Source organism: Palaemon carinicauda, chromosome 5, assembly GCF_036898095.1.
Source record: "Palaemon carinicauda isolate YSFRI2023 chromosome 5, ASM3689809v2, whole genome shotgun sequence".
NCBI classification, from domain to species: Eukaryota; Metazoa; Arthropoda; class Malacostraca; order Decapoda; family Palaemonidae; genus Palaemon; species Palaemon carinicauda.
In genome coordinates this window covers 180,313,436-180,336,264 of record NC_090729.1, presented here as the reverse complement: position 1 = coordinate 180,336,264, position 22,829 = coordinate 180,313,436, and the positions used below count along the sequence as shown (strand labels likewise).

Sequence of the window (22,829 nt, the reverse complement as noted above, 5' to 3'; positions counted from 1 at the left end):
TGATACATTCCCCCTTGATATGTCCTTGCATGCTGCAGCAGAGGAGCCTCCTTTTTTGTCTACAGTAGAGAGATTTCTGCCAGCCTGGAAGTCCTCAACATCTGTGAAGTGTGTCGAGGGAACAGAAGCACACGCGCTCCTGCTCAATCTTTTGCTTGATGCAGACCCTTCCGACGTGACGCCTGCCATCCGAAGAGGAAGGAGAAAAGGTCAGAAAAGCACATGACAAACAATCAGACCATGTCTCTTGAGTCATCGACCGATTCCTCTATGTGGTTTAGTGAGAACAGTCCTGTACCTATACCTTACCCTCAGGAAAGTGTTAAGTATGAGGTAGAGGCCGTGCAAGGTCTTATGCGACACTGAGCACAAAGGCTAATGGTCAAGATGTAGGGTGCTACCCTCACCCTGCTCCTGCCTTTGATGACCCTGCCTTAGAAAATGGCCCTGAAGAGATCTATAAAAGGTGGTGACCACCCCGATAGGTTTTCTTAGATTGAGTTCCTCTCATCTATCACCTTCATAAGAATATTCTCCCTGAGACTCTTCTTCATGCACAAGATCTACAGGTAACAGATCTTTACATTCCTGGTATTCTCAGGCACATAATCCTCGCATTCGGTCTCCACGCTCTGTTTCCTTGAAGTTCCAGGCCTTCACAATCCAGTTCTTCATCACATGACTGATCATTGTGTTCAGTCTTCTCTTGGGAAGACATCACATTTCAGGACACTGACCCGGAAGACACTGAGTGACAGAACCCCTTATGCTTCAAATTCTCGAGACCTGGATTCCAGATTCTCTAGGGAGTCCGGTCCTCAGTCGCCTTTTCTTCCTCGTCGACGACAGACATCACACCGTCTTCTTACTCGCATGGAATGTACATCGCGCTGAGACCAGTCCGAGTGACGGGACCCATCTGTCTATAGTGATCCACCAGAGCATAGAGATCATGCCTCCTGGCAGGATTTTTCTACATGCCATCATGACAGGATTCAGGAACAAGTGACATCTCGAGACTACTCTGGTCATCCTCCAGATCACAGAGAGACTTTTTCCCTTCAGTGTGGTTCTTGTCCGAGCGCTTTCTCATCCAAGGAGAGATGCTCTTTCAACTTTCCCTTGGGCCATTCATTGCCACACTCTCACTCCTGCCTCTCTGAGTCTAAAGTTCATATAATCCGACCATTCTCAAATCAAGGTTTTTGGGGGGAGTTGAGCTGGGGATATACCCAAGTACAGCGTTGCGTTACTTTATAAACAAGCCAGGTGCCAATAATCTAGTTTAGGCAAAAAACATTTCAGTAAGATTTAAGAATAGACAAGCAACACGACTAAATATTTTGAATATTTTCATGTACTGGTGACAGGCTGCTATTATATTCTACAGTTAATTTTCTTTGTTGACACAGATACAATGATAGTTCAGCAACTCGCTCGCATCTACATAGCCAAGCCAAAAAATTGCCTTCGATGTAAGTAGTATGGAGAAATTTTTGATGATATTTCAAAAGCCATTAATTGAACGTCTACAGGAGAAAAAGCAGTGGAAATTATTGTTGATGCCCATGCTGTAAATATCTCTCTCATTTCATGTACTTTATAATAATATGTGGTGATCGCACTGAGACATATCCACATATTTCATACCTGACGACACAACATACAAATTTGGCGCCTCGGTCTCATAGTTTAGGCTGAAACATGGCAACACCGTATGAGGGGATATCCCCAACTTGACTCCCCACCTAAACCTTGGTTTTAGATTGGTGGGACTTTGAGGCTTCAGTCTCGGAGAGAAAGAGAGTGTGAGGCAGTTCAACTGTGGAATCCAACCAATGATCTTCAGTTCCTTCTTCCTCTTCAAAGTATCAGCCGTGTTCCGTTCTCGAACTGGTACTCCATAGGGAAGGACTAACTTACTATGGTTCATGTTGAGGGGGGGAGTCCCAGGAGGTTGTTAACCCTTCTTCACCCGACTCTGGTTCCATGCCAGCGGAGATGGAGAATGCTGAGACGCAGTCCACCTGCCTTAAGGTCCTTGTACTCATCATGGAGTTCAAGGACGTTGGAAAGGTTTCACAGAGTTATATCGACAGGGAAGTTGGACAAGATTGTATGCACCCTTATTTCTCATAAAGTGCATATTCGTTTGGACTTCATATCCAAAAGGAATACAGTAGTGTAGATTCTTCAGTGACAGTCTACCAGTTCTCTGGTAATAACATATCCTAAAACCAGCAACGTCCTCATGCGCAGGTAGGTAATAGGTTTATAGGATTCATGACTTTCACTCCTTTACATTAACATTTACCGGGTTAGTTAACCAAGTCAGTTTGGTTATAGGGGACTTCAGCCCTTCGCAGGATGTCTCCTATCAAAGGTTGATGGTTTGTATTACGTGAAGGTACAAATCTCATTTGAAAATACATGTAATTTATAATTTTCCTAACTATACAAACCAGAGACCTTTCAAGTTTCACTACCTGTCTCAATCACCCCCGCAAGTACTAGGTTAAAGGTCAAAGTGAGGTTTTCTCTGCTTGTTGGGTGGGCGGGACTCACCTCCCACCTAACAGTCAACCTGTTTACCTTGTTTAAAGTTTAACGACAGTTCCTAGCTTCACTGAAGTCATACTCCAATTAAAGGTCTCAGGTCAGCATAGTTAGAAAAAGATTGCTAGGCTTTAGGTGCTGTAGTACAAAGAAGCATTTTCTACTTTATTTGTGTAAATTTGATTAAGTTGTAGATCTCTATCAGTTTTTTCCTTTTTGAGAATACAGTATGTCGTGTTAATGAGTGCATTTTTTAATGTATTTTGGAACATAATCTGGAGGCTCAAGTTATAACAAGTTTAGTTTTGTGTGATGATGGTTGGTTACCATGGTACTAGAACAAGAAGGGTCTCAGATGCTAGTTAATTGTTAGAAGATAAAAGACTGTATTTTCTATCTTTCCCTCACTGGCCCACCTCCATTAAAGTGTGGGAGTCAGCACTATAAACATTAGAGGATTATCATCGAAATAAAGCATATTTTAATAATAAAGTTATAGTCCATGACTGTATACAACTGATTAATTTAAAGAAAATATTTCACTGTCTTTTCCTAATTGGTGATGGTTTGACGGTGTATATACTGCTGTAAATTGTATCAGATTTAGGTCACTGTATTGCTGTGGTACTCTCAATCTCTGAAGGTGTGCTTACGTAAAATAGCGTTTTGTATCAAGAAATATAGAATGTTTAAAAGACTTTTTTTTATATTGCAGATGGGAAGGAACAAACTTCAGTAGTACAGTACTCATCCAATAAGTTGAATTGTATAGTTTGGAAACTGGCAGTTGTCTTTCATCTAAAATCTCACAAATATGGAGGAAGAAAAAGGCAAGTACACTGTATTGTAGTTTATTAGTTTTATGTGTAGCATATTTTTACAATGTACATACCCCTAAAATTTTACCTACTATTGGATGTCAAGGTAGGACAAGAGACACACGATGGTGGAGACATGTAGTTTAATGCGTCCTCAGATACAGACTGACTTAGTTGCTCTCTGCAACCGGCACACTCACTTGGCGCCTGCCCGCCATGGGAAAACATATCTTATTGCAGGTACTCCATCATCCCCCCCCCCCCCCCCGAGATTAATACATGGGTATACATGGAGAGGCAATGATAAAAAATAATGCATGGATATAGCCTACATGGATTAAATTGGGTGCATGTGCGAGAATAGGAAGACAGGTACATAGCTGTCAGGAATGCAAAACACAATGTGCAGGTAATACATGTTCATAAAATAATATGAAAAGCAAAGGCAATAAAAGAAAAAAATATATGCAGGTGCCGCTGCAATGTACGATGATCACATGTAGTCATCCATCCACGCAGGCTTTCTAGTGCGCCGTGATGGGCGTGGCTCCCGTGCTGCATGTAGGGTGATTGCCTGGTAGCTGCTCGGGCGTGGGCGTGGCTGGATGCGTAGCAGGTGTGGCCCGCCCAGGCTGGGGCCCCGATGATGTAAGACGCAGGTGCTTCCTGTTACGGAGGGAGAGGCGCCCGCTGCCGTCTAGTTTGACTAAGTACTGTCGGTATGGGAGCGTTTCCGCCACGGTACCGGTGCGGTCCCACAGCTTAGTGGCCTGATTTTGCACTCGTACTTGGGATCCCGGGTTGATGGCTAGAAGCTTTCTGGACGGTCCGGTCCTGGTGAGGGCGGCACCACTGTCAGCCATCTGACGTTCTCTCTGCCGTAAGGTTGCCCCCCAGTGTTTGTCTACCGTGAGGTGCCAGCGAGCCGTAGGTACGCCATCTCGGAGCTGCCTGCCCGCTGCCATCTGGGTGGGTGACTTGTTTATTCCGCGGAGGGGGATGTTAAGGTACTACAGGATAGCCATAGAGGACTTGTCCGTGTCAAGGGTGCCGCTGCTGCCCGTGTTCGCCATTATTATCCGCTTCCCGATCTTGACTGCGGCCTCTGCCCTGCCATTGGACTGCGGGTACTGGGCGGATGATAGACGCACAGACACGCCCCATAACTTGAAAAATTCCCCCATTTCCTCACTTGCCAGATTGGTGCCACCGTCCGTGGAAATTTGCTCCGGGGCCCCCCATCTGGCGAAATAGCGACGTAGTCTTGATGTGGGAGGAGGAGGTTCCGTGGGGGAAGTGGGCCAGCTCCAGCCACCCTGTGAGCCTGTCTGCGTAGGCCATGTACGAGTGTCCGTCGTGCTGGAACATATCTGCAACCGTCATCAGGAAGGGGTACTCTGGGGGCGGCGTGATAATGAGTTCCTCCGCGGCCTGAGATGGTGCGTGTACATCGCATTCTTCACACGAGGATCGGTGATACTGCAGGTCCCCCTCGAGTCCAGGCCAGTACACCGTCTGGCGCACTCGTCGTTGCATCGAATCCAGGCCTTGGTGCCCCGCGTGTAGGTTGGCAGCCACCTGCTGACGGAGAGGCTCCGGGATAACTAGGCGAACGTTGCCCTGTTCGAACGTATATGTCACCAAGTCTTGGATAACGGCCAGCCTCTCCCTGACACTGTAGAAGGGCCGAAGGCACGCAACTTCCTGGGACTTCCTATCAGCCCAGTCCCCGGCCAGGACCCTGGCCATGAGCAGCTGGTACACGGGGTCGATGACAGCGGCGTGCCTAACTCTCGCCTCGTCCACGATACAGCTGTCGTGCTCCACTGCTGCCACGACGGCGGCCGCCATGGTGTCGGTGAGGTCTTCGTCGAGGTCCATGTCGTAGGCGCTGGGATCGGCTTTTAAGGCGGGGTATCGGGACAGGAAGTCCGCCGCGCTGTTACGCTTCCCCGGCAGGTACTTGACCCTGAATCGGTACTGCAGAGTTCTCTCCTTCAGCCTGAAGAGGCGGGGGTTCGAGATTTCCGTGAGGGCACGATCCCCCAGTAACTTGGTTAACGGGCGGTGGTCCGTCACAACGGTGAGGTTGGGGCACCCCAGCAAGAACAGCCTCGCCTTCTGGAGACACCAGGCTACCGCAAGGGCCTCCCCCTCCACGGCAGCGTAGCCAGCTTCAGCGGCGGTGAGATGGCGGCTGCCGCATAGTGCCAGGCGCCACCCACCCGTGCAGCAAAAGGGCGTATTGGCGGAGCTGCATGAGCAGTACTGTTGAAGGATTACAAACCCTATGCCTTCTTTGCTCCAGTCGGTGATCGCTGCTGTGGGGCGGCTCCTGTCGTAGTAGGCCAGTCCGTCCTTCGCTAATTGGCATATCATGTCTTGGGCGTGATGAAATTTGGTGCGGAGTGCCTCGTCCCAGTACACTGCCTTCCCAGTTGGTTTTTTGAGGAGCTCCCTGAATGGGTTCATGATAGGGGCTGTTGCGAGGAATGGCGCCAGCTGGTTGACAAATCCGTACCAAGCCCTTATGTCGGTGATAGAGGGCTGACGTGGCATCGGGAAGTTCTTGATGGCCGCCAAACGTTCCTCTGTTGGCTTGTAGGCCTCCCAGCCCAGGTTGAAGCCCACGAAGTCTACTTCTCTTGTTGCGAATTGGAATTTCTCCGGCTTAAGCTTAATACCCTTGGCTGCGCATGTTTCGAGGAAGTCGTAGGCATGCCAGAAGGCCCCTTCGATGTTGTCGTCGTAGAGTAAGGTGTCGTCTACGCACTTGTATTTCCTCTAGATGTCCTGGATGGCGTCGTCAAATCGTCTAGTATACGTATCGCCGGCAGAGCAGTGCCCCATGGGTGTACGACGGTAACGAAACCTTCCCCAGGGGGTAATGAATGTGGTTAGATCGCGACTTTCTTCGTCTAACTCCATCTGGTGGTATCCCCAGTACGCGTCCGCCACGGTCTTGAACGTGTGCTTAGGAACCCCGGACACCATGTCGAATGGGGCGGGGGTGTGATGTGTCTCCCGTAGGCAAGATGCGTTGAGGTGCTGATAGTCGACTGTATGGCGTGACTGTCCTGACTTCTTGGCGACGACCACCATACGGGCGCACCATTCGGTTGGCTGCCCAGCGGGTACCGGTTCTATGACGCCACGGGCGACATCTTCTTCGAGCTGGGCCTTCACTTCCTCTTCCCAGTGTTTCGGCACTGATGCTGGGGTATGGCATGCGTAAGGCGTAGTACCTGGGAGCAGGTGGATACGGTGCGGTTTCCCCTGCATCACTGGCAGTGGCTTCCTGGCTGTGTTGAATGTCGTCGTAGCGAAATGTTGCAGGAGCCAGGCTTCCAACCTGGCCGCATGTTCCTCCTGGGGCGGAATGGGCACCTCGGCAGGTCGGGGTGGTACCTGGGCGGCCCGTCTGGCTGTGCCATCGAACAGGCTCACGTGTGCCACCGTGGGGGAGGGATGGGGGAACTCCTTGGGTATCAGCGTTAAATCCTTGCAAGCGTCCAACGACAGGAAGAGGTGCTTTGCCGACTGCACGAAGTACACGTCATGCTCCGTGGTGCGACCTTGCAGGGTGACGTGGCACACGGCAGATCCAAGGCACTTCAGGGGGAGGTTTGCCACATCCCGCAAACCAGCCCGGGGTGTAAGAGCTGCTGGGCGGACTTGGAGGTGCGATAGCAAGGAGGGCCCAGCCACACATACCTGTGCCCCAGTGTCCGCCACGGCGGTGACTGGCACTCGTACTCCTGTATCGTTGTGAACGACTGTCACCTCCACTACTGGGTGGCGGGCGAGGTTGGCGCCTGCAGCAAGCACAGCGCTAGACGTAGCACTAGACACATCTGTCGGGGATCCTGCCAATTTTGCCTGTGACTTCCTGGAGCATCTGTAGTAGTGGCCCTGCTTGTGGCACCCGTTGCATATGACGGATTTAGCGGGGCATGAAGCTCTACCAGAGGCATGGCGCCCACCGCAGTTCCCGCAGGGAGGGGGTGGGGGACCCCTACCTGTGCCAGCGACGGTTGCACTCGGATGATCTGCCTCGGGTGTTTCGCTGCCAGCTGCACAAGCAGATTCCCTCCAGTTGCATTGGCGCGCAGCGGCGTCGACGTGGGTTGCCTCGTAGGCACAGCACCGGGCCCTAAGGGCACTAACACTATTGATGTTATTGCTACACTGGTATACATGGCGACGCATAGCCTCATCGCTTAGGCCCACCATTAACTTGGGTAATAACATATATTCAGCCAGATTACACTGACACTGAGGGCACTGGAAATTGCAATCGGTGGCCTTTTGAGAACACTTTAAAAAGTAATCACTGACACTTTCTCCTGGGCCTTGTACCGCGTTAAAAAACTCCGACCATAACACAGCACGGTTTGTAGAACGCAACACAATATCGCGAATAAAGTCCATGGCTTCCGTAGCGGTGAGGTTGCTCCATTCCTGTGATGTGAATCTGGCGTCCAGCGCCCGTTGCAGAGGGGGTGTGCAGTATAGCCTGATGTGGTGGACGACCTCGTGGGGCGGTAGTCTGCACAGTTCGATCCAGCATTCCATCGACCTCCTCCAGGACCTGAATGCGGCGGGCTTCAGCTCAATTTCGCACTTCTCCGGGGCTGCAGACGCGGGGACACGAGGTGCAGGGGTAGCATGTGTCGTAAGCCGGTCACGGAGAACGTTGATCATTTGTTGCTGTGCCGCCATGGCTTGCCTGGCTTCTTGCAGGGCAGGGACAAGCCCACGGGGGACGACGGGGCGTGCGGCCCTTGGGGTGGACTGCATTGAGCGGCGCTGGAAGGGCATGGTGAGGGTCACGTTGGTCCTTGAGAATCACTGCGCCATATTGGATGTCAAGGTAGGACAAGAGACACACGATGGTGGAGACATGTAGTTTAATGCGTCCTCAGATACAGACTGACTCGGTTGCTCTCTGCAACCGGCACACTCACTTGGCGCCTGCCCGCCATGGGAAAACATATCTTATTGCAGGTACTCCATCACCTACATTATCAGAGAATGTAGTTGTCAGTAGACAAAAGTACAGTACAGTCTTATTTGCTTGCAGGTATCATTTAAAAGAGGGAGTATGACTTTTTAAGGAGCACATAACAGTATTTTTTAGCTGCCTTAAAATAAAATATGAAAGCTTCGGTGTTAGGTCTAAAATTTGGTACCCCTTTTCTCTCTAGTTATCGTTGATCTTTATATGTACATCTGTGAATTATGAATTTTAAAGAGATAGAGTATTTGGTTTTTTTTTATTTCAAACATACCCTATAGTTGAAATTAGCTATCTGCATTCCCAGTGTATGATCTTGAATGTAGCCTACAACTGAAATTAAACTTTGGCTTACTGGATGCCCCTTTTCTATGCAGTAAAATGCCTACATATAAAATGGAGACTAAGGAAAAGGGTTAGTATACTTTATTCCCCTGTTCATATGACTTTTTTTTAACAGTTACCACATGCATTACCTCCCCTTCATGAGTTTATCACAGATGTGCCGTTGAGATGTCTTGGTATCGTGGTTGATTGATTACTTTTTTGGTGATATTCATTTTTGTTTAATGTTTTGATAGCAATTAAAATTCTTGAAGATCATCTGGGGGAATTTCATACTGTCGTTTGAGATTGGAAACTATTTAATGTACTGTAGCTACTTGCTGACCCTTAACATGTTCCTCTAATGTACATTGTAGAAATTTCCCTACAACTCGTATGAAGATTAAAGGACATTATTCTCGAATTTATTAAGTCGTACAATCATTCAGATCCTTCTTTTGATAGACCTTGTTTCCCCTTGTAACGACAGCAAGCTGTTCTATTTGCTTTAAATATCAGAATACTTCAGTCCAGTTTTTTACTGAGATTATGTTCATAGTGAAGAACCACTTTGTTGTGGTTGTCATTGCTCATTCTTATCCAGAGCATTTTTTTACCTTTATATATTTCCATTGGAAGAAGTTGTTTCTTCCGTGCAGCTGCCTTAGCCCATTGAGGATGCTAGATGACTGAGATATTGCATAGTATAGTGAGTGAGGGGGCACCCTCATGTGCGGGATGTCCACCAAATTTTAAAGATTAGGATGTCTATCCTTTATTAATGACTTTATTCGTGGCTAACTTACCATTCTATATGCACTGTAGTTCCATATATCATAAGTAGAATAAAGTGTTTTTACATAAAGAATTTTTTTAAGTCTTGTTTTTTCCATTTTGGTATTTTATCATTTTTTATCTCATGTACTCGATTTGCTTTTGATACTACTGAATTGAATAGAGACTCCCTACATCTATCATTCTTTTTTATATTTTCAATGTTTAATGACTCATTTTGAAATGCTACTTGTTATCTGTGCATCAACTACAATTGTTAAGCCTTCTAAATTCTAAATGTTAAATTTGTTATTTTTACCGTACAGGACATCATGTACACTTTTCTGAAGACACAGATGCTATGGGCAACACTGCAATAACTGTGAAGGAGAAAGCAGAAGGCCAAGAATTTGAAGCACATGTTGGATTTTTACAGGTATGGTTTTATTTTAGCTTTTAGGTAATAGCATGTCTTTAAATGTGGTTGTGTTACACTTGGCAAGCCAGCAAATGAATGAAAGACTAGATAGGGTTTCATTGATACAAAATCTGTGTATTTGATATTTGAGTGTACTTGCATGAATCCTGTATGTTTTGGGGCAAAATGCATCGTTTTGATTGTTTCTTATTTTTATTCATATCCATTAATGGTAAAGGGTACTAGAATTTCCATCCTGTTATTTTAAAATTGATTATTTGAGTCACAGTTTCCTGTTGTTGTGTCAGTTGGTGAAATTGCTGTCAATTTTCTTAGGTTATACTCGAGCACACTTGTATCTTAGCAAATACTGTAAATCTACTTTGTCATTTTTTTATTAATTTTGTATAAAGTTTAGTCCTGCTTTTGGTCTGTTCATCAGTCTTGTTCAGTCCACCCTTTACCAGAAGTCACTACTAGTGGTTTCCTTGTTTTAAATTATCTGCTTTCTCAGTTTCTGGAAGATCAGACACGTGTAAAGTTTATGGCTATGCCGAGTTTGGAACATAAAAGTTGAAAGTCATTTTTTATATATAGATGTTTAGCACTACTTATGTATGGTTACGTAGATATTTTATATATACTATGATTTGATGTAAAGTAACAATTTTATGAAAATATAGAAGTCATATTTGTTTTAATATGAATACAGTACTGTATAAGCCAACATCCTGTACTTAGAAGAATGATAACAGCAATTCAGTAATAGCAGTTAAGAATTTTAACGAGTTGTCAACTAGATAGTAGTTGGCTGTCAGTAGTGGGGAACCAACAGTCACTATCCTCCCCGCTGGCTCACTGACAAACCACTTTGATAGCAGCCGTTAGTGAAAACAGACGTTCTATCTGGCTAGAATATTGGCAGCATTTTCACTTTAATGTAGAAAAGGCTTTTGGATGCTGGAGACCAATTATCGACCTTTGACGTTCTCTCTGGAAGGAATATTGGCAGCATTTTAACTTTCTAGTAGAAAAGGCTTCTGGAGGCTGGAGACCAGTTATCGACCTTTCAGCCCTGAACGAATTTATTTGATAAACTCCATTCAAGATGGAGACAGCCACGGTCAGGCAAGCCAATCAGACCTTTGGACTTCATAATAATCATAGATCTAAGGGACAAGTACTTACAGATCCCTATCCTTCCAACCTCCAGGAAGTACCTATGGATGGTAGGAGCTGACAAAGTACAGTATTCTAGTTCAGGGTACTTTGCTTCGGCCTTTCAACTGCTCCTGAAGTCTTTACAAGTCTTCACTCTGTTTTCAGCATGGGCACACGCCAACGACATTAGTCTCCTCTGATACCTAGACAGGTTCCTATGGTTTTTTTTACGATCTAGGGATTGTGGTGAATTGAAAGAAGTCTGTAATTGTGCCCGTGCAAAGGTTCATATACCTATGGACATACAGTACACGGTCCTCGGGAATATTTATCCATATCAAGACAAGATATCCCAACTAAGAATGTTAGTTCTCCCCTCCTTTCGACAACTACATCAGCAGGCACATCAGTGGCAGACGCTACTAGAGCACCTGATATCCTTGGAGCGGGTAGTAATAGGAGGGTACCTTCACCTTCCGTCACTTCAGTGGGAGCTAAAAAGGAATTGGTCTCAACATCTCAACCATCCTCTCTCACTGGTGCCAATAGGGGAAGAGGCCATAAGGGACTTACAATGGTGGTTAGATGAGTCAAACCTCCGAAAAGGTTGCACTCTCTTGACACGTCCTCCGATATTCACAGATGCGTTTAAGGAATGTTGGGGTGCTCACTCTGCAACATATGGTGTCAGGGTTCTGGCCCAAGCAGGAGTGCTAAGACCACATGACTGTTTTCAAGGCAGAGCATCCCTTACAGCTCTCCAGCCTTCATACCCTTTTCTAGTGGGTCACTCATGCGTGTGATCAATGACAACACTACTGTAGTGGCTTACATAAACAAACAAGGAGGTACCATGCCACTGCAGCACTGCCATCTTGCAGTAAAGACTTTTGAATGGGCAGACCTCTATATTTCCCTGACAGCCCGCTTCATTCCAGGCAGGAGGAACATAGTGGTGGTCAAGTTGAGCTGGAAAACGCAAGTGGTTGGCTCCAAATGGTCTTTATGACCTCGGATAGCGATGGAGATCCTAATTTTGTGGGGTTCGCCGACAGTAGACCTACAGTACTTACAGCCTCCCTAAACCACAAGCTCCATATCTTCTACTACTCCAGTTCCAGATCCAAAGACGGCATTCGAGGACGCATTCCAACACCCGTGAGACGGCCTCAACATCTTTGATTTTCCACCCTTCTGCTTTGTAAGGAGCGTCCCAAATTGAGTTTGAGCGACGCCCAATCTCAACATCACTCTTGTAACATTGAAGTGGCCTTGAAGTACAATGGTACTTACTTACTTTACTTTGATGGCTGCTTTTCCGGTCCCATACTGCAGGAGAACGCCACTCTCTACAGGACCTCCACTGTCGTTTTACCTTGTTCGTTCACAGTATTTATCTTTTCAAGTCACATATTGTTCATTTACTGTTAAATTGTCACTGTCAAAAGACTCATGAAATAAGAAAGTCTCCAGTTTCCTCTTGAAAGCCTTAATGTCTTCAATCATTCGAATGTTTCGTGGGAGCTTATTATATAGTCTCGGGGCCGCATATTTAAAAGCTCTGGAGCCCAAAGTGGACATAAATCTAGGTTCCAACAGTTCGAAGCCATCTGTAACTATTCTCGTTTCGACTCGATTTGTTGGCTGCGCAATATGTAGCAATTCTCTTGAGTATTTTGGATGCCCGGTTCTGATAACTTGGTGGGTTATTGTACATATTTTAAATTCAATTCTCGCTTTAATCGGCAGCCAGTGTAAATCAATTAGTATAGGGGTGAACCTTTCTCTAGGTGGGACACCTTTTATTAGTCTTGCTCCTTTGTTTATTATGTTTTGTAATTTCTTAAGTTGGACTTTTGGTAAATTGTAGTAGATAGAGTTGCAGTAGTCAATCCTGGTAATAACACAGTTTATCCCAAGTTTCTTAACAGAATTTTCATCCAGGTACTTTTTTTATAAACGCAATATTTCTTAGATGATAATCAGCACTTTTTATTACATTATTTATTTGGGCATTTAGAGACAGGTTACAGTCAAGAAATACACCTAGATCTCGAACTTTACTAGATATCGGCACCGAGTCATTATCTATGTTCATTTGAATATCACCTAAGTTTCTCACGCTGTTTCTCTTGCCCACCACCATGAATTCAGTTTTGTTCTCATTTAATTTTAGTTGTTTAAATGTTATCCATTCTCTAACACTATCAAGGATTCGGTTTAGAGTTTCAGTAGTGTCATGTATATCATTTATGGAGAAGTAAAATTGTGTGTTATCTGCAAATAATTTAATCTTCACGCCATGCCTTTGTAGCATTTTTGATAGACCAATAGTTCAGATGCAGAATAAGATTGGGCCAAGTACACTCCCCTGGGGTACCCCTCTGTTTAAGGGTTCATATGATGAACAAGAGTTTCCAATTTGTACACAGTAATTTCTACCAACCAAGTAGTCTTTTAGGTATTCGAAAGCTTGTTCTTCAACGCCGATGGACCTTAGATCATTTAGTAGCAGTTCATGCACAACTGTATCAAAAGCAGCACTGAGATCGAGCAATATTAAAATACCACATTTATTTTCATCCGTCATTTCTAGCATATCATTTACAACAGAGCAGATGGCTGTCTCCGTAGAGTATAGTTTTCTGTAAGCAGATTGGTTGTCAGGCAAAGCTTCTATTACTTCTAAGTGGCTGACTAGTTGTTCAAGAATTACATATTCAAGCACTTTTGAGACAAAGGATAGATTTGAAATAGGACGGTATGAGCTTAATTCCTGGTAGTCCAGTACGTGGACCTTCTACTTCTACTGGTGGAAACTCCAAGAGAATTGCCTCCTTTTCCTGACCTGTTGTGTCAACTATACACCCAGATATTTCACAATACAGGGGAATCACTTCAGCTTCACTCGTGGAGGTTATTCAGCATCTTATAGAGTTTTTTATTTTTTTGTGCAAAACTGTGCAACACCTTGAACAGCGGTCTATCCAGCCAAGTGGGCCATCTTCTGTTGTTGGTGTTGTGGAAGTGGTGTCTCTCCTCTTGGAGTGTTTATTCTAATAATTGCTGACTTTTTACTTTACCTCCATAAGGAGAAACTCTGCTCCATTTCAGCATTAAAAGGCTGTTACAGCCGTAACCTAAGTCTTTAGACTAAAAGGAGTAGATATTTCTTCGGAGGAGGAGATGTTTATGCTCATACGAAGCTTTGAGCAGACCTACCTTCCAGTTGAAATAAGACCCTCTCCCTGGAACATCGTCAATGTGTTTCGTTCCTTGAAGGGACCACCCTACAAACCATTGAGGCTATCCTCGGATAATGATCTTGCCCTTACCCTTAAAAGAGTTTTCCTGCTTGGTTTAGCTTCAGCTAAAGAAGTTAGTGAATTTCATGGTCTCTCCTTTAGCATCATCCATTCAAGGTGGTGGATGCAAATTCCACTTTCCTTCGTCCCAGAGTTTATAGCCAAATCTAAGAATCCTCCATTCTCTGATTCCAGGTTTTTATCCTTTCAGATCATGAGCCTTGGAAGAGTAAGTGATGACTTTAATCGGCTGTTATTGTGTCCTGTGAGAATGCTGAGGTGCTATCTCAAGCATACGTGCTGATATATCTCATCTGCAACGTCTTTTCGTCAGCACTTGAAGGATAAAGATAACAAAGAGCATAATTTTGTTCTGACTAAGAGAAGTAATCACATTGTCGTCCCTTTCTTCCTGAGGGAAAACTTTCGTAAAGGAACATAATGTCAAATCAAGGGCAAAGTTTTCAATATTAATCTTACCCGGTGATCATGTAGCTGCAGCTCTGCTGCCCGACAGAAAAAACCTACGGGCGGGATACGCCAGCGATCGCTATACAGGTGGGGGTGTACAACAACAGCGCCATCTGTCGAGTAGGTACTCGGGTACTTCTTGTCAACAAGAACCAATTTTCTCTCTGTCGTGCCACCGGCAAGACCTACTTGATACGCTGTTGTTTCTGGAGTTGATTTTCACGCTTTTTGGTGATGTATTCTCTCTAGTTATTAGCTTTCGCTGTACAGAAGTTATCATCAATACTTTATAGAGCTTTCATTGATTAGTTTTTGGATTATTTGTTGACGACTTGGATAGATTTTGGTTTTCCCCCTTTGACTAATTCAAGATGTCTGACCCTACTCAAGTCCCCAAGTACAGGCAGTGTAGCGCTAGGGACTGTTCTAGGCGTCTTCCGAAGGCCTCTATAGATCCTCACACCGTTTGTTCCAATTGTAGGGGTAAAGCCTGTCAATTGGAAGATCGATGTGAGGAATGCGCTGGGCTTTCGGAATTCGATTTTCAAGAATTCCTTAAGAATGCACGTAGGCTAGAGAAGGATAGGATCAGGAGGAGTTCGTCTCGCTCTTTTGATTTTTCCTCTCCCCATGCCCCTCAACCTATTCCTTCCCCTGTAGTGGTTACGCCCGACCCTTCTACTAGCTCTCATCAAACCTCGATGGCGGATATGATGCGTGCCATTCAGGCTCTTGGTGACAGAGTGGAGTCATTAGCGAATGACCGCAATCAACTCTTGGCCGACGTCAAAGAGTTGAAGGAGAAAAGTGCAGTGGGAAGTGTAGTGAGTGCAAGTGTAGTGAAAAGTGTCAGTGTTACGCATGAGGGTGCATCTGTTCGTGCCAGTCGTCCTCCCAGTCCGGGACCTCTTGCAAGCTCCCAAGCCCAGGGGAGAAGCAATGTCGAAGGACCAAAGGGTTCGACAGGCCTTGATCAGCGTACAGATGTACCCTCAGTGGTTGAGGACGTATCTTGCAGAGATCGTCCCACCCACAAACAGACGAGTGAGCCCATTCATTCCTCGTCTGCGGAAGAAGTTTCTCGTCAGAAACGCTGGACCAAGGTCTCACGACCTCTCAAGCGCAAGGTCCCTTCCGAGCGAGTCCAACGGCCCAGGTGTAGCCACTGGGTCAGTTCGGACTCGCCGCAGTCTTCCGAAGACTGCACACCTCCCAAGAGAGGTAGAGTGGTTCCGCAGCAGGCAATCGCTCCGTCTGTTGCTGCACCAACCGCTGTAGACCCTAAGTGGTCTTTGCTGCAGTCTATGCAGACTCAGCTAGCTTCCTTTATGCAGGAGTATCGTGCTGAGAAGGTTGACGCTGCACCCGTTAACCTACAACCTGCCACGGTTGTGCGCTCAGCTGACACTGCGGCTGCCTGCTCCCACACTCCGGCTGTGAGAGCTCCACCACCGATGCGCAGTCGACCCTGCCAGACGCATGTTGACGTTAGCCGACGTGCGGCACCCTCCGTTGACATGCGTGAGCTACCGCATCAGCAGTGGGAAGGTGCAGTCAAGCTGCCGTGTTTTGACGCAATGCGGCAGTCTCCGCAACCCACGGCAGTCCCCACCACGCACCACCACTCCGCTTTTGTTGTTGCCAGCTCTCAGACTGACCAGCAGCGGCATGATGTTGGATCCAGTGCAGCTACGCATGCACTCGTGCTGCCGGATTCAGCCGTTCAGCTTTCTTCTCCTCCTTTGCCGCTTCCTCCTCAGCATTCGGATGAAGGAATCTCTGATGACGACGAAGCTGCGCATTTGGACGATCAACATTCCGACATAGATAAACCCAAGACTACGCCTCCCTCCTTAGACTTTAGGAAAGTCCTTGTCCTGTTTAAGGAGTTGTATCCGGAGCAGTTTGTGTCTGCAGCTCCACGCTCACCTCCTTCTGAGTTCGCTTTAGGCATGCAGTCAGCAGCTCCTGCCTTTACGAAGCTCGTACTCGCTCGCTCATCCAAGAGAGCTTTAAGGGTACTGGGAGAGTGGCTGCAGGCCAAGAAGCAACTTGGGAAGACAACCTTCTTGTTTCCCCCGGCCAAGCTTGCTTCCAGATCTAGCGTTTGGTATGCCACAGGAGAGGTTCTAGGCTTGGGAGTTCCTGCCTCTGCCCAGGGCGACTTCTCAAGTCTGGTAGACTCTCCCCGCAGACTGGCTATGAGACGGTCTAAGATTTGCTGGACCTCTTCGGACATGGACCATCTTTTGAAGGGAGTTTTCCGTGCTTTTGAGATCTTCAACTTCCTGGACTGGTGTTTGGGAGCATTGAGCAGAAAGACCTCCCCTTCGGATAAGGACTCTGCCATGCTCATCATGTCCTGCATGGACAAAGCCATTCGGGATGGGTCTGGCGAGCTTGCGGCTTCTTGCGTATCTGGAGTTCTTAAGAAGCGAGATCACCTTTGCTCCTTCTTGTCGGCAGGGGTCACTCCATGTCAGAAGTCAGAACTGATGTTTGCTCCGCTATCCAAGAGTCTCTTTCCTGAAGAGCTGATCAAGGGGATTGCAGCCTCGTTGATCCAGAAAGACACCCATGACCTGGTGGCGTCATCCGCACGTAAAGTCACAGCTTTACCTTCCGTGCCTAGACCTAGGATGGACACACCAGCGTCTAGGTTCATTCCGCCCTTTCGTGGCAGAACCTCCAGCAGAGGAGGTACCCGTGCCGATAGTCAACGTGGCAAAAAGAAGAAGGGTTCCAAGTCCTCAAAAGGCAGAGTCTGACTGCCATCGTCTCCAGACAGCAGTGGGAGCCAGGCTCAAGAACTACTGGCAGGCCTGGGAGAACAGGGGTGCAGACGCACAGTCTGTGAAGTTACTCAGAGAGGGGTACAAGATTCCATTCTTGCGCAAGCCCCCTCTAGCAACAACTCCCATCGACCTCTCTCCCAGGTACAGAGAGGAGGACAAGAGGCTAGCTTTACAGCAAGAGGTGTCTCTCTTGCTACAAAAGGGAGCGGTAGTCATAGTCCGGGACCATCAATCCCCGGGCTTCTACAACCGTCTCTTCTTAGTAGCGAAGAAGACAGGAGGGTGGAGACCGGTGCTAGACGTCAGTGCTCTGAATGTCTTTGTCACCAAGCAGACGTTCACTATGGAGACGACGAAGTCAGTGCTAGCATCGGTCAGGGAGGAAGACTGGATGGTCTCGTTAGACCTAAAGGACGCGTACTTTCACGTCCCCATCCACCCAGATTCCCAACCTTTCCTAAGGTTCGTCTTTGGGAAGGTGGTTTACCAGTTCCAAGCCCTGTGCTTTGGCCTAAGCACGGCACCTCTAGTTTTTACCAAACTGATGAGGAATATTGCCAAATTCCTGCATTTAGCAGACATCAGAGCCTCCCTCTATTTGGACGACTGGCTGTTAAGAGCTGCGTCAAGTCGTCGCTGTCTGGAGAATCTCAAATGGACTATGGATCTGACCAAGGAATTGGGTCTCCTGGTCAATATAGAAAAGTCCCAACTCGTCCCATCCCAAACTATAGTCTATCTAGGTATGGAGATTCAGAGTCAAGCTTTTCGGGCTTTTCCGTCGGCCCCCAGAATCAGTCAAGCCCAAGGATGCATCCAGAGCATGCTGAAAAGGAACCGATGTTCAGTCAGACAGTGGATGAGTCTAATAGGGACGCTTTCATCGCTGGACCAGTTCATCGCGTTAGGGAGACTCCACCTCCGACCCCTTCAGTATCACCTAGCTGCTCACTGGAGAAAGGACATGACGCTAGAAGCGGTCTCAGTTCCTATCTCTGAGAAGATGAAGTCTGCACTGACTTGGTGGAAGAACAACATTCTTCTCAGGGAAGGTCTACCACTGGCTGTTCAGACCCCCGACCACCTTCTCTTCTCGGACGCATCGGACACGGGCTGGGGTGCGACACTGGACGGTCGGGAATGCTCGGGCATGTGGAATCCGGATCAAAGAGCACTACACATCAACTGCAAGGAGCTACTGGCAGTTCATCTGGCCTTGCGAAGCTTCAAGTCCCTCCTTCTAGGCAAGGTGGTGGAGGTGAACTCCGACAACACTACAGCCTTGGCGTACATCTCCAAGCAAGGAGGGACTCATTTGATGACGTTGTTCGAGATCGCAAGGGACCTCCTCACCTGGTCAAGAGATCGAAACATATCGCTTGTAACGAGGTTCATTCAAGGCGACATGAATGTCATGGCAGACCGCCTCAGCCGGAAGGGTCAGATCATCCCTACAGAATGGACCCTTCACAAGAATGTTTGCAACAAACTATGGACCCTGTGGGGTCAGCCCACCATAGATCTGTTCGCTACCTCGATGACCAAGAGGCTCCCAAATTATTGCTCACCGATTCCGGACCCAGCAGCAGTTCACGTAGATGCCTTTCTTCTGGATTGGTCCCATCTAGACCTTTATGCGTTCCCCCCGTTCAAGATTGTCAACAAGGTACTGCAGAAGTTCGCCTCTCACGAAGGGACAAGGTTGACGTTGGTTGCTCCCCTCTGGCCCGCGAGAGAATGGTTCACCGAGGTACTGCAATGGCTAGTAGACGTTCCCAGGACTCTTCCTCTAAGAGTGGACCTTCTGCGTCAGCCGCACGTAAAGAAGGTACACCCAAGCCTCCACGCTCTTCGTCTGACTGCCTTCAGACTATCGAAAGACTCTCAAGAGCTAGAGGCTTTTCGAAGGAGGCAGCCAGAGCGATTGCCAGAGCGATTGCCAGAGCAAGGAGGACATCCACTCTCAAGGTCTACCAGTCAAAATGGGAAGTCTTCCGAAGCTGGTGCAAGGCGAATTCAGTATCCTCAACCAGTACCTCTGTAACGCAGATAGCTGACTTCCTTTTACACCTAAGGAAGGTAAGATCCCTATCAGCTCCTACGATCAAAGGTTACAGAAGCATGTTGGCAGCAGTCTTCCGCCACAGAGGCTTAGATCTTTCCAACAACAAAGATCTACAGGACCTCCTTAAGTCTTTTGAGACCTCAAAGGAGCGTCGGTTAGCCACACCAGGTTGGAACTTAGACGTGGTCTTAAGGTTCCTGATGTCAGCAAGGTTCGAACCGCTTCAATCAGCCTCTTTAAAGATCTCACTTTGAAGACTCTGTTCCTCGTTTGCTTAGCAACAGCTAAAAGAGTCAGTGAGATACACGCCTTCAGCAGGAACATAGGATTTACATCTGAAACGGCCACATGTTCCTTACAGCTTGGTTTTTTAGCTAAAAACGAACTCCCTTCTCGTCCTTGGCCCAAATCGTTCGAGATTCCAAGTCTGTCCAGTTTGGTTGGAAACGAACAAGAGAGAGTACTATGCCTAGTAAGAGCTCTTAAGTACTATTTAAGACGTACGAAGCCATTACGAGGACAATCAGAAGCTTTATGGTGTTCTATTAAGAAACCTGCTTTACCGATGTCGAAGAACGCAGTGTCTTATTACATCAGACTTTTGATTAGAGAAGCCCATTCTCATCTGAATGAGGAGGACCATGCTTTGCTGAAGGTAAGGACACATGAAGTTAGAGCTGTCGCTACTTCAGTGGCCTTCAAACAAAACAGATCTCTGCAGAGTGTAATGGATGCAACCTATTGGAGAAGCAAGTCAGTGTTCGCATCATTTTACCTTAAAGATGTCCAGTCTCTTTACGAGAACTGCTACACCCTGGGACCATTCGTAGCAGCGAGTGCAGTAGTAGGTGAGGGCTCAACCACTACATTCCCATAATCCCATAACCTTTTTTTAATCTTTCTCTTGAAATGCTTTTTATTGTTGTTTTTGGGTTGTACGGAAGGCTAAGAAGCCTTTCGCATCCTGGTTGATTTGGCGGGTGGTCAAATTCTTTCTTGAGAAGCGCCGAGATTAGAGGTTGTGATGAGGTCCTTTAGTATGGGTTGCAGCCCTTCATACTTCAGCACCTAGGAGTCGCTCAGCATCCTAAGAGGATCGCGAGGCTCAGTAAGGAAGACGTACTTAAAAAAGGCAGAGTAATAGTTCAAGTCGACTTCCTTACCAGGTACTTATTAATTTTATGTTTGTTATTTTGAATAACTGCTAAAATGAAATACGGGATACTTAGCTTCTTTTGTTAACATGTATGCTGGTCTCCACCCACCCCCCTGGGTGTGAATCAGCTACATGATCACCGGGTAAGATTAATATTGAAAAATTTTATTTTCATTAGTAAAATAAATTTTTGAATATACTTACCCGGTGATCATGAATTAAAGGACCCTCCCTTCCTCCCCATAGAGACCCAGTGGACCGAGGAGAAAATTGGTTCTTGTTGACAAGAAGTACCTGAGTACCTACTCGACAGATGGCGCTGTTGTTGTACACCCCCACCTGTATAGCGATCGCTGGCGTATCCCGCCCGTAGGTTTTTTCTGTCGGGCAGCAGAGCTGCAGCTACATGATCACCGGGTAAGTATATTCAAAAATTTATTTTACTAATGAAAATAACATATTGTGTGGAAATCTGAGATTAAAGTGAACAATAACTTTCTTTTTTTCTTCAGTCTTCCCCTTTCTTAGGGTACAGCTTCTAATGACCTTACCAGCTGGACTTGATCTTGTTAAAGGTAAGCCCCAATCAGCGTGTGACTATGTATTCAGGTACAGAGGTCTTATCCCCACACTCCTTACAAAGTGGGAGTGTGATGTAACCAGGCAAACCTATACTGTAATCATACACTGTGTATTCTACAAAAAATAATTCATGCAAACACATCACATATTTATGTCAGTTGTACAACACAGAGATTTTGGGCTATGAACATCCCTTTAGAAGACAGGGCCGTGGACCTGTTGGTATCGCTAAACCACTTTTACACGTGGTGTTAGGATCCTTAACTCTTTCAGCATCCCAGATGCAAGAGTTCTGAATATGCTGGGTTAAGATTTCAAGCAGTTTCCCACCTAAGGATGAGTCTTTTATGTAAAGGACGATGGCTTGTATTTGTGTAGGAACTAATGAGAAATTTTGAAGTAATTTGGATTTTTCCTAACTACAAACCCAAGTCCATTACTCATACTTTCCTGACAGCACCAACCTTCTGGGGAATCCCAGCTGATATCAAAGAGGTTTGTCAGTGACCCAGCCAGGGAGAGCTGTTGCCTTTCTTATTACTAGCAGGTAACTACCAGCCGGTTGTTGTCACATCGTTATGATTTTTAGCTGCCATATTCCTGCTTATCTGTTATCATTCTCTTATTTAAAGGACTCAGGTTTGTATAATTACAAATTTCCAAATTACTTGAAAGTTTGTCATGCTCTATACATTTTCTGTTGTCTTCAAAATTTTCCCTTTCAATTTAGCTTATATAAGAAGTATAGAGATTTACCTATACCTTGCTGACTACAGTATACATTCCAGATAAACCATCGCTACCACATAGATGTTACTGTGCCTGTGAAGGACGCTGATAATGGATACAAGATAGCCGAGCCGCATGGTGTTTATTGCCATGCACTGGAACTTCAGGTAGTGTTGATAATATATCTTTTATGTATTTATGATAAAACCAATACATGTACATTGCATTGAAAATTCATTGGTAGATTAGGTTTGTGTGTTCATGTAAGTGTGCGTTTGGTCACGTTTCATTCATTATTTTATAATTAGCTCTCTCTCTCTCTCTCTCTCTCTCTCTCTCTCTCTCTCTCTCTCTCTCTCTCTCTCTCTCTCTCTCTCTCTCTCTCTCTCTCTCTCTCTCTCTCATATTAGATGATAATTGTGAAGTTTTTCAAGAGGTTATTGTACAGCATATACAATAATCAGAGTATCACAGTGTTCAGTATATATGGATCTAAATCTGGAAACTCGTAAATGATCTTGGAAATTATAGAGGGGATTTGATAGATACATTTCAAATTACTTTTTTTTTCTTTTGCCATTTTTACTATATAGTATGTTTAGTGTGTAAAGTGCAATGTACTGTAGTACGTAAACTCTTAGATCTGATCATTTAGGGC

The 22,829-nt window shown here is 46.2% G+C and overlaps 1 protein-coding gene across 2 annotated transcripts in view; it reads left to right on the top strand.

The window, feature by feature from the left end:
• Positions 1–22,829, top strand: part of LOC137641660 (adipose-secreted signaling protein) — a 32,506-nt gene that overhangs the window by 3,912 nt on the left and 5,765 nt on the right. For both annotated transcript variants that reach the window (XM_068374416.1, XM_068374417.1), the window contains exons 2-4: positions 3,270–3,386; positions 9,816–9,925; positions 22,231–22,338. In XM_068374416.1, coding sequence (XP_068230517.1) covers positions 3,371–3,386; positions 9,816–9,925; positions 22,231–22,338 — 234 coding nt within the window. In that variant the 5' untranslated portion in view covers positions 3,270–3,370. The remainder of the gene's footprint in view (positions 1–3,269; positions 3,387–9,815; positions 9,926–22,230; positions 22,339–22,829) is intronic.